We start from the raw sequence: 13,140 nt of genomic DNA, 5'->3' as shown, positions 1-13,140 counted from the left end.
ATTTATTTATTAATAATTATTTAATAATTTATTTATTTATTGTTATTTAATAATTTATTTATTTGATTAATAATTATTTAATAATTTACCTGATCAATAACTAATCGGTGAATAATTATAAAATAATTATGTAATTACTTTTTAATTAGTAGTCAGTTAATTATTTAATAATTGTTTTCTTATTTATTTTATAATTTGATAATAATTATTTAATAATCATTAAATAATTGAGAAGTCAGTAATTAATAGATAATTAAGTAATTAATATTTATCTAATATTAATTTGTCAATAATTATTTATTAATTAATTAACTAGTTAATAATTTAATAACTATTTTCAAATTATTCTATAACGACATGTGTAAACGATTGCACTTAATTAGTAGATAAATATATTTAGTAATTAATTTCTAATTTATAACTGCGCCAATTAAGATAACTAAAATTTAAGAAATTTTTTTAACCTTTTTAACTCAGAGAAGTTTCTAACCTCTTTATTAATACAGTTTTGAATCCTTGTCGAAAATAAAATTATCTATAAACTTTGGTAACTTTTTATAGTTGGAATTTTTTTTCAATTTTGGAGCAGGAAACTGTGAAAGTAAATTAACGTTTAATTTGACAGACAATGAGATTTTTAGTCTTTGCAAGTATTAGTTTTTTTTTATTATGAAAAGGAAAGAAATTACATTATTGAAATTTAAATATTAATTTCCCCCCGCTTTTTCATGTAGATAAAGATGGCGCTGTTATTTATTGTTTTTTTTTTTGGCGGTTAAAGCCCACTCATTCATGGCTTGGGGTATTTAATTCTTCATCAATAAGTCATTGACCGGAGGGGTACTGGACTTTCGATAGTTATATTATGTATTATGTATCAGTAATGATAAAGTAAATTTTAATGTTTTGACAAACCATCCTGGATTTCTACAGGAGACTGGCTAAATATATAAACTGTCGGTAAGAATAATATAATATTAAATATCAATTAGAAGTTCGTCTCTTGATGAAATTTGACAACGCCATTTAATTCCATTGTCCTTTTTTCTGGAAAGTTCGTTATTATTATTTCACGGTGTGTTTATTTCATTGAATGTAGAGAATTATGAGAAATTTAATATTATTTTAGATATAATTGTATTTCACTGTTCTTTTTTTTCATTGACGAATATAATTAATTTCATTAATTTTAATTATTGCAATGCTCAATGCACGTGGCGTAGGTTATGGTTTTTTTCATTTTTTTCTCGTAAGGAAAGCACATTTATCTCCTGGTAAGTTTCTAAAATTTAGAGAATAATTTCTGTTGATTTCTGTAATTCAGAAATTTCTAACCTATTCATTTATTTCAAACATTTCAATTGATTTTGTGTCAATTGACAATTAGTTTTGTGACGAAAAGGTGCATTAGGGCAAGATGAAAATGATAATTACTTTGATAGTGAAATCGTGTGATTCATTTGTTTTGATTGTTTAGTGAAATTCATATGGGAAGATACATCCGATTTTAATAATATGTCAAAAAAATATAAATAAAATACGAAATTAGATTTATGAGGATAGTAATCAGAAATCGATTTTTATCTTTTGAAAACTTTTTATGAATGAAAATTTTTACTTATTGTTTTGATTTTATCAGGTAATTATGAATTTATAATTAGATTTTACTATATTATGTTCAATAGGATTAATTATTATTTAATTGGGAGAGAAAAAAAATAAATTTCAACCAAAAGTAATTGAGGTTAGGAATGAAAAGTTAAAATAAAATTGCTTTTTGAAACTTTAACTTACTACTTTATTTTATTGGTTCTTTTTCAAATTAATTAATTAAAATAGGTTATAAATTAAATGCTTTTTAACAACAAAGTACTTATGAATTCAGAAAATTTTTGCCAAATTCGATAAAAAATATATAATTTGAAATTGTTTAAAGTCAAAATTCGGTAGTAAGATTTTTCGAAATAAAAATTTCAATTTAATAATTAATACTAATATATTATCACAAAATAATACGCTATTTTTAAGACTAATATCTGCAATAGGTATGTTTTAAAAAAGCTTACTTTGTAGAAAAAAATGTGCAGAAATGAAATAAATTGTACGATATAATTTGAATAAATTTAGAGAAATTACAAATGATTGCAGAAATTCAATTATTTTTAAAAGTAATAAAATTCAATTATGTTCAAAATTTTTTAAAAATTCTCGTCAAAATTTCAATTCTTTTTAGAAATAATAAAATTATTTTCCAAAATTCAATTATTCTCAAAAAATTTCATAAATTTCTTGGCGAAATTTCAATTATTTTCAAAAAATTTTTCTCAATTCAATGACTTTCATTATCTACTATTTTAATAAAATTTTCCAAAAGAATTTAATTTATTTAAAAACAATTTAATAAAATTCTACGCAAACCTTTAATTATTTTCCTAAAATAATAAAAATTTCACAAGAATTCAATATTATTTACAAATTTTTTATAAATTTCTTCGCAATCATTCAATTATTTCCATAAATAACAAAATTTTTACAGGGATACAATTATTTCGTGAATAATTAAATTCTTTTTAGAAATTTAATTATTTTCATAAATAATAAAACTCATCGCAGAATTTCAATTAATTTTAATACTTAATTTCAATGGAATTTCTCGAAAAAAGTAATTATTCTTAAAAATTTTATTAAAATTCGTCGAAAGAATTCAATTATTTAAAGATTTGTTGATAAAATTCTTTATGAGAATTCAATTTTAAAAAATATGCAATTACTGAATAAATAATTTATTTTTGTATTTAAATAATTGAATTCTCTGGAAATTTTCTAATAAAAATATTGATTAAAAAATGGATTTCACTTAAAATTTTAGATAATATTTGAAAAAGTTCAATTGGATTTTTTTTATATTATTTGAAGTTTTTATTTTCTAAATATATATTTATAATTGAAGAATTTCCGAATAATTAAAGTTTTGTGAAATTGAATTTTTAGGAATTCAATTATTTTCATAAATAATAAAACTCATCGCGGAATTTCAATTATTTTTAATACAACTTCAATCGAATTTCTCGAAAAATGTAATTATATTCTTAAAAATTTTATGTTCCGTAAAGTCCGTATTTTGAAATACTTTCACTGGTTCGAGACCTGAGTAAATAATCAAAAAAACGATTTTCTTTGATATTATGCAGTAAATATTTATTTTTAATAGTCAAATGAGAGTAGAGATTGAAATTTATTTTGAAAAAGGAAAAAAAATGGTAAATCGATTGCCATCTGTTCTAAATTTGTAATAAATATTTGATTTACTAGTAACTGCCCAAAAATCTCAAATTTCGAACGTGAAACAACTGTGGTGAGTAATTTAGGGTCGCATTACCCGTTCGTTCCTGAAATATGAGAGTGAGAAAAAGCTGTGAATATGAAATAGTTTTCTTACATATAGGCAAGGAGACAATTATTTTAGGGCCCTGCTGATAATTTTTTTGTTTATTAAAAATTTGCAAAATTAAATGGAAAAATTTACTGAATTTGCATACTTTTCTATAATTTATACAAAATTATTATTAAAATACTTCTCAGCAAAATGTATAAAAAATACTAAACTTTAAAAAAACTTATTTGAAATTTAGTAAATTTATATTAAAATTTAATTAATATTCTTGATATTTAAAAGTTTAAAATAAGTACTAAATTTCAAATAAGTTTTTTTCAAGTTTAGTATTTTTTATTTATTTTACTTTGTCGCACTTTTTCCCCAATTTGTGAAATACTTTTACAAAATTTAATAATTTATTCTCTCTTCGTGTAAAAAAAAAGTTATTTCGAAGATTAAAGAAATATCTAGTTAAATAAGTTCTAATTTAATAATATTAATTTTGTTATTTAGAATTTTATTTACATCTAATTTAATCAATTAATTTGAAATTAGTAAATAAAATTATTTTTTGTAATAGAAATACAAATAGAAAGTTTAAAAAAAATATTTAAGAAAATTTTTACTAGCTTGTTCAGTAATTTTAAGCAACAAAAAAATACAGATATTTTAAAAAGAAAAGTTAATAATTTAAAAAAATTTTAAAGTATAAAAATACAAAAGAATAATTTTAGAGACGTTCCTGGGGAGATATATTATAACACAGTCTGTGCACAATATTAACTGTTGACGGTTGGATGTGGGAGGTTCAGTTTGAATGTAAATTAAAAGTTTCTGTAATATTAATTTTTCTCGTAACATTATAATTTTCTGAAATTTTTGTATTTTTTCGTTTCGATTTGTTTGGCGACAATGTTAAGTATATTTAATTTATTAATTATTATTCAATAAATTACTAAGATACGTTAATAGTTGTAATTGTTAATTATTTTAATTAATATAATAATAATAATTAATGATAATTAATAATAGTAATAATTTCATAGTTATTTTCATTAAAAATAATTAATAATTATTAATTATCTTCATTATTAATTATTTTGATTAAAAATAATTAATAATTATTAATTATCCTCATTATAATTTATTTTGATTAAAAATAATTAATAATTATAAATTATCTTCATGATGAATTAATAATGAATAATTTTGTTAATTATAATTATAACTTTTATTCTGTTTGAAAAAAATTTTTTTTTCTATTTTATTTATGGAAATTTCATTGATAGGTTTATTTACCTCTTGTTTAAAGAGAAGGAAATTTTTATGAATGGAGAAGAAAGTATATAAAAGGTGCAAGAGTCAAAAAAGTCGGTTATCATTTTTGTATTTTATTTTCTGTTTTTTCTTCTTCTTCTTTTCTCTATCGTGGTCTCTTCTTATATACAAGGACCATTCATATGACGGTTAGTGAGTCTTTACTTATCAGAAATATTCGCACAGTGCCACATTCCACTTAATATAAACCATTTCGTCAGTCTTTATCGTGTATTCGTGCCTTCTAGTTCGCTCTGAATTCATTTTATAGCCATCCTTTTATTTTCATCTCAATTATTCATTCTCATCGTATCATTTACAACTAATAATCCCAAGAGTTACAATAAAAAAAAAATTTCTCTGAATGATTTTAAAGTTGTTAGTATATCTGTAAATCTTTCTTTCTTAAAATTTTAATATTTACTTTTTGTTAAAACGTTTTTTTTATATTTTGTAATAAATTGATTTTATTTCACTATAAAATAATAATCAAATTTTATTTATTTGTAAATATTTTTTTATTCTTATATGCTGGGTCATTGTAATAATTTTTTTTTATTATTTTGTTGAATTATTATTTATAATAATATTTATAAAATATTAATTATAATAATATTTCAAAAATATTATTATTTATAATAATATTTAAAAAATATTAATTATAATAATATTTAAAATATTTTTTAAATGTAGTATATTAACTTTAATAATGATATATTAATTTCGAAAAGAAGATTTAAATATTGTGTTTATTTTGCATATTTAAATGAAAAACATTTTTTTTTTTAAACAATAACATTGTATAATTTATGTTTCAGATTGCTCAATGTTGATGGACAACAACAGTAAATCAGTGCTTCTGATTTCGATTCTCATAAATGTTTCGTGAAACATTTTAACCTCTCAAAGTGTTCGGAAATTCGAGAAGTTTTTTTTTTTTTAAATTAAAAATTTAGTGCCATTTAAAGTTTTGAAAAAAGAGGAAACAGAAATCTGGTTAATAATTAACAGTTATTAACTAATATTTGATAAGTCATTTTTATTTCTTTTTTTTAAATAATTATAATTAATTATTTTAGTTTTTTAAAGTATAAGTATAAAAGTTTTTTAAAAAAATTTTTTTTGTTTCGCGTTGCCGGTATTTGGAAATTTTTCTTTTTTTTGTCTCTAAATCGTGAAATAATGTCGATTCAACCAAAATCATTTTTACCAAAAATTGTCGAAGTTGATGAGCCACCTTGTCGGCAGTCAAATTCTCCAATAACGTTTTTCTCGCCGATTACAAATATAGTGCGTGCTTTGAATAATTCCAACTTGATCTCTGATGATTCTCCAAAAAGTACACAAAGTCGTCTCGGCAAAAGTGCCGAAAAATTGAAGGGTGAGTTTTTGAACATTTTATTAAATAGATAATAATTTTACTGCATTTTGCTGTGAATATTTAGGTCAACGTTCAGTGTCGACAACAACGACAACAACAAATTTTGAAATTCACAAGTTGAATAAAAATTTCGAATAATTTTGAACCTGTGAAATTTTTCAAACTTTTTAAATGATATAGGTATTAAATTTAATTTTACTTTTGATAAGGAAAATTAAAATCTTTATACTATGCTTTCATAGTAAAATCTAAACTTTCTGAATTAAAAAATTGCGACTTTTTCGACCTTTTTTTTTTTTTTACAAATTTTGCGACAAATTACCACATGTTTAGTATAAATTGCAACTTATTTCGATTTTAATTAGTGTAAAAAGTATAATGGACAAATCTCACAAATAAAATTATTCTTAAATAATTTTTATAATTAAATTTTCGAAATATACAATTAAAAAGCTTCTGAATAATTGAAATTTTGTAAAATTTAATTGAAAATAATTGATTTTTTCAAGTATTTTATTATAAATTTTGAAAATCAATTTTTGAAGAATTTCAATTTGCAAAATTTTGAAAATAATTTAATTCTGAAAAATTTTAATGATAAATTTTCAAGTGTAAATTTAATAAAAATGAAAATTAATGAAAAAATTAGTTTCTAAAAATTATATTAAAATATTTTTGAAAAAAAGTAATTCTCAAAATTTACAAAATTACAAATTATTGCAGAAATTCAATTATTTTCAAAAGTAATAAAATTCTTGGCAAAAATTCAATTATGTTCAAAATTTTTTAAAAATTCTCGTCAAAATTTCAATTGTTTTTAGAAATAATAAAATTATTTTTCGAAATTAAATTATTTTCAAAAATTTTAATAAAGTTCTTGCAGGCTTCACAGTCTGTTTCCTATTTCCCTAAAAGTCCCCTTTTTTTAATTCTGGCCCCTAAACGTATCCTATTTTGAAAATTTCCCCTATTTTTTTCGTCGCAGAAAATCAATTATTTTCAATAATTTTTAAGTAATTCTGCAAAAGAATTCAATTATCTTGATAACCAACAAAATTCTCCCCATAAAATCAATTATTTTAAGGATTTTTAATGAAATTCTTTTCCAAAATTCAATTATTGGCAAAAATTTTAATTAAATTCTTGGCAAAATTTCAATTATTTAAACAAAATTTAATAAAATACTTTACACGAATTCAATTATTTTTATAAATAGCAAAATTTTTCGCCAAAAATTCAATTATTTTCAAAAATTTAAATAAAATTCTTTGCAACATTTCAATTATTTTTAAAAGTTTTTCGCAATTCAATGTTTTTCAATATTTTCTATTTTAATAAAATTTATCAACAGATTTATTTAATTATAAAAAAAACTTGTTGATACAATTCTACGAAAAGATTCAATTATTTTCATAAATAATAAAATTTCATTTACGAATTCAATTATTTTCATCGCAGAATTTCAAATATTTTTAATACAATTTTAAATAAATTCCTTGAAAAATGCAATTATTATTCAAAATTTTATTAAAACTTGAGGAAAGAATTCAATTTTAAGAAACATTCAATTATTTAATAAAACAATAAAATTCGTTGCAGTAATTCAAATATTTTCATAAATAACATTTAATTCGTTGCAGAAAATCAATTATTTTCAAAAATTTTTAAGTAATTTTGCAAAAAAATTCAATTAGGTTGATAAACAACAAAATCGCATAAATTCTTCCCATAAAATCAATTATTTTAAAGATTTTTAATAAAATTCTTTTCCAAAATTCAATTATTTTGATAAATATCAAAATTCTTCCCAAGAATTCAATTATTTTGAAAAGTAATAAAATACTTTGCAGAAATTAAATTATTTAAAAAATTTTTTAAAAATTCTCGTCAAGAATTAAATTATTTTTATAAATAGATAGGAAAATTCTACTCAAGAATTAAATTATTGTCAAAATTTTTTTTAAAATTCTTCTCAAGAAGTCAATTATTTTCAAAAATTTTAATAAAATTCTTCTCATGAATTCAATTGTTTTCAGAAATTATTAGGGGAACATAGTCTAGGTCGGCCACCTTTTTGACTTTTGTTTATAACTTTTTTTTAAAAATGAATTTGGACAATTGAAGTATATGGTTAGAAAGTCCTGTTTAATAGGAACATTTTTTCTGTACAAAGTAAATTGACAGGTTTAAAAATGAAAAAGTTATAAAGATTTAAAAAAAAAAAAATTTGTAGTCCAGGTTGGCCATTACAGTCAAGGTCGGCCATGTTTAAAATTCAAAGGGCATTAATCGTTAAAAAATAAAATAACATGTTTGGAGTTACGGAAAATTGATTCTTTATTGTTTACAGTTTGTAACTTAATGAAATAACAAAATAATAACAATAAACAATATAAAAAAATAAATATAAATAAAAAAAAGTTTTGCACTAAAATATTAATAAAATTAAATAAAAATATTAATAAGATGATCAATTATATTATGAGTTATACAGAATTGCAGTTTTTGCAAATGAAGTAGCTCGTCCTCAACTTTGCGCATTTTAAACACATAGTGGCCGACCTTGACAGTAAGTAACATTTTTGAATTGTTGTAACAATAAAGAAATACGTTTCGGGATTCGATTTTTTACTTTGTTTTCCTTTCAACCATGAGTCCCACAAATTTTCTGCATACTTGCCTTGACGATTCAATTTGTTTTTTATCTTTTATTAATGGTTTTTCACATTATGCACAAAACTTTTTTTGAGCTTTTTTTGTACCGACGTCACAGAAAACACAATTTTCGATTTTCCGAAAATGTAATTGAACAAAAAGTTAGGTTTCACTAAGACAAGCTTCGACAAAAATGCGCGTAGGTGGCGCTAGTGAACTTGACAAAAAAACGCGAGTGGCCTACCTAGACAGTAGGCCAACCTTGACTACATTCCCCTATTTAAATTCTTTTCAGGAATTCAATTATTTTTAAAAAATTTAATAAAATTCTTCAAAAAGTTTTCAATTATTTTCAAAAATTGTTATAAAATTCTTTAATTATAATAAATTTCATTAAAATTTTAATTAAATTCCTTAAAAGAAATTGAATATTTTCAAAAGTTAGTAAAATTCTTCGTAAAAATGAAATTTTAAGAAAAATTCAATATTATTTATTTTTGTATTGAAATAATTGATTTCTCGTAGAATTAAATTATTGTTTTTCGTACTTTTAACCAACAATTCTGTAGAATTAATTTTTTTGAAAAAGTTTAATTGAATAATAATTGATTTTATTGATTTAAAGTAGAATTTTAGTTAAAAATTCTATAAAAAGTTAATTAAATTGAAATGATACAAATAATTTTGAAGAAATTACAGTAACAATATTCTTATATTAATAAACTAATAATTTTATCAGTCGGTCATCTTTAATTATAAAACATGAAGAAATCGATCACTCCGAGTCGAAGACTCGGAGTTATCGATATCTTCATGTTTTATAATTTAATTTGTAAGAATTTAATGTAATTTGTAAGAATTTAATGTAATTTGTAAAAATTTAATTTAATTTGTAGTTTTAAGTAAAATGTTCTCTTATTTGACTCGAACTGATTATATTTTTGTCAGTAATTTTTCATTTTTGTTCCGTAAAGTCCGTATTTTTAAATACTTTCACTGGTTCGAGCCCTGCTGTAGAAAAAAATCACAAAAGCGATTAAAAAGTACTTTCACTTTTTGTAATGATAATTTAAAACAATGTATTTACAAAAAAAATTTGAATAATCCCCTTGTAATTTGAATGAGGGTTTGAAAGTATAGAATGGAAATAAATTTTTGTAAAAGTATATAAATATGAGTTAAAAAAAAGCATATAGAGAGGAGGATGAAGAAGGCCCCGAATGTGTCTCGACATTCGGGACGGGTTACATCACTAGAGTGGGGAGATGGGTCCGGGGGTGTGAACCGAGAGGGATTCCCCCGGCCTTGAATCTTTCCCTGGCGTCTGCTTTTGATTATTTATGTATACACACATGCTTTAAAATTCAGCGATTCTCATTTCATTCCGTTGTAATAATTTATTAGTAAATTCATTTCAAGTGTTTTTTTTTATCAATTATTCAAAAAATTTAACAATTAGAAATAATTAAATTTACATTTAGTTTCAAAAATTGATATACCCGTTTTGTTATACAAATAATGTTACATCTAAACGCAATATTTGAATTAGTAAAAATAATTAATTTGAATTATAGTAAATTTTACTAATAAACCTGTAATTTCTACTATTAGTAAAATTTACCAAATTTGAAAGCAAACATTTAGGCACTAATTTAAATTAGTAAAACTTTTTACTAATTCAAATTTAGAGAGTTTAATTACAATTAATAATTGAATTTTATTATTATTATTATTTTATTATTATTTATTATTTAATTAAAAATTTAATTTAGTTTTAATTAATAATTAATTTCGGTACAATTATTAATATTCAATTGTTTATAGTAATTAATTAATTAATATTAGCATTTAGTTTTTAATTACATTTATAAAAATTCTGATTTTGGAAGAATGTGTAAAGGTATACGAGCAGTATATATAAGCATTTGTCAGCGACATGATTTGTTTTAAGAAAAATATTCATCTCTCTTTGAAATTAATTGCGACATTAGTTTGTGCGGACAAAATGAGAGGACCGCACAATAAGAAGAAGGGGTTGACAATATTAATGTAGTGACCAACGGGAACTAATTGCGTTCATTAATCCTGAAATTCATTTCGAAAAATATTCATTTCAAGAAAGGGATTATGTATTTTTTTGTGTTATATAAATATATTCAATGACAATCAATTGCCACCCCAATAATTTTTCATGGATGAAATTTATTATAATAATTTTTTGCGCCTGAAGTGGTTTGAGCACCCCTTGGGATGTGAATTGCGCGTAGCTCGTGCCAGGGTTGGACCAGGTGTTCACCTGCCCTTACGTTAGGTGCGCTCCCTCTTTTCTATTGTCGTACATCTCTCTACTGTCTGCGAGATGCGGATAGGAATTTGATTTTTTATATACATACTTATATCATGCAAATTTTTAAATTTTATATATACCACTACGAATAATATTCAGTGCGTACCTGAAACCTATAATTTGAATAAATTTATTAAATTCGTTTTTTTAAATTAGAAAAAGAAAAATTAATTAAAACAATTTTTTAATTTAAATTATTTTTCTTATTGTAAACAATGTTTTAAACATTATTTCAAGTAGGTTTAATTTTTCTTTATTTATAAATTTATTTATAATTTTTATTTATTAATAAAATAATCCGTTAGAAAGTAATATTATATATATATGTATTTATATTATTATTATTTTTTACTGTTTAATACAGAAATCCAGTTGGTCCCCTTTTTTTACAGTTTAATCCCCTCGTTTTATCCCCTTAAATGCCTTAAATTAATCAAATCCCCTGAAACACCTAAAATCAAGCATTATTCCCCCTTTTTCAAAAGAAAAATGTATACGAAAATTGTTATTTTGTTGCAAGTTAGAAATTTTTTTTAGTTATTTCAGTTTAAACTAATAAACCTAATTCTGAATTAGTTAAAAACAGCTAATTGTTAGTAAACGTTAATTTTTGTTTTAGTAATTAGTAAAAAACTAACCAACTATTAGTAAAAAATAACTATAAATTTTAGTAGAGAGAAATGGATATTTTGAAGAATGAATGCATGAAGAAAATTCTTTATGAGAATTCAATTTTAAAAAACATGCAATTTTTCAATAAATAATTTTTTTGTATTTAAATAATTGAATTCAAAGTAGAATTTTTAGATAAAAATTGATTTAAAAATGGATTTCAGTTATAATTTTAGATTAAAATTGAATATTAAAGGCATTAGAGCGTGAATTTTTAGAAATAATTTAATTTTGAAAACGTTTCAAATTAAAATCTTTGAAAATATGAATTTTTCATAATTTTAATTAACAATTTTGTAGAATTATTTTCATAAATAATAAAACTCAATGCTGAATTTCAATTATTTTAAATACAATTTTAAAGGAATTCCTCAAAAAGTGTAATTTTATTAAAAGTCATCGAAAGAATTCAATTATTAAAAAATTTTTTGATAAAATTCTTTATGAGAATTCAATTATTCAAAAAGTTATATTTTTTTATTTAAATAATTGAATTCTAGTAGAATTTTCTAATAAAAAATTCATTTTAAAATGAATTTCACTTAAAATCTTATATTATAAATCAACATTAAAAGGATTAGAGCGTGAATTTTTAGAAATATTTGAATTTTGAAAACGTTTCAAATCAAAATCTTTGAAAATCTGAATTTTGCATATTTTTAACTGACAATTCTGTAGAAGAATTCATTTTTTTGAAAAATTTTATTTCAATTTTACATGAACTTATTTTTTTGAAGTTTTTATTTTCTAATATATATTTTAATTGAAGAATTTCCCAAATAAATTGAAGTTTTGTAAAATTGAATTGTAAACAAATAAATTTGAAAATTCTTGAAAAACTTTTTCAAAAATTATTAAAAATAATTGATTTATAGAAGAATTTTAATTAAAAACACTAAAAAAAATTTATTTTTGAGAAATTACAAATTATTGGAGAAATTTGATTATTTTCAAGAGTAATAAAATTCTTAGCAGAAATTAAATTAAATGTTCAAAAACATTACAATTCTTGTTAGAAATTCAATTATTTTCATAACTGATAAAACTAATTCGCAGAATTTTAATTATTTTTAATTTTAATACAACTTTAATCAAATTTTTCGAAAAATGTTATTATTTTAAAAAATTTTATTAAAATTCTTCAAAAAGTATTCAATTATTTAAAAATTTATTGATAACATTCTTTATGAGAATTCAATTTTAAGAAACATTCAATTATTCAATAAATTGTTTTTCTTGTATTTAAATAATTGAATTCTAGTAGAATTTTTTAATAAAAATTGAATAAAAAATTAATTTTAGTTAAAAACTTTAGATAATAATTAAATATTAAAAGCAATATAGCGAGAATTTTTAGAAATAATTTAATTTTGAAATTAATTTTTTTGAAAA

The 13,140-nt window shown here is 21.1% G+C and overlaps 1 protein-coding gene across 3 annotated transcripts in view; it reads left to right on the top strand.

Annotated features, from left to right (window-relative positions):
* Positions 1–802: 802 nt before the first annotated feature.
* The window catches only part of LOC122497995 (M-phase inducer phosphatase), a 236,687-nt gene continuing 224,349 nt past the window's right edge, over positions 803–13,140 (top strand). Inside the window, exons 1-2 of one of the 3 annotated variants that reach the window (XM_043605459.1) lie at positions 803–960; positions 5,512–6,074. In XM_043605459.1, the coding sequence (XP_043461394.1) occupies positions 5,876–6,074 (199 nt within the window). In that variant the 5' untranslated portion in view covers positions 803–960; positions 5,512–5,875. Of the gene's footprint in view, positions 961–1,110; positions 1,275–1,619; positions 1,640–5,511; positions 6,075–13,140 lie in introns of those variants that run through there. The other 2 variants (XM_043605460.1, XM_043605461.1) reach the window with 2 other exon arrangements.

Source organism: Leptopilina heterotoma, unplaced genomic scaffold (genome assembly GCF_015476425.1).
Source record: "Leptopilina heterotoma isolate Lh14 unplaced genomic scaffold, ASM1547642v1 Lhet_14, whole genome shotgun sequence".
Taxonomy (NCBI): Eukaryota; Metazoa; Arthropoda; class Insecta; order Hymenoptera; family Figitidae; genus Leptopilina; species Leptopilina heterotoma.
Note: the sequence above shows the minus strand (reverse complement) of the source record. Positions and strands in the feature narration are given on the sequence as shown.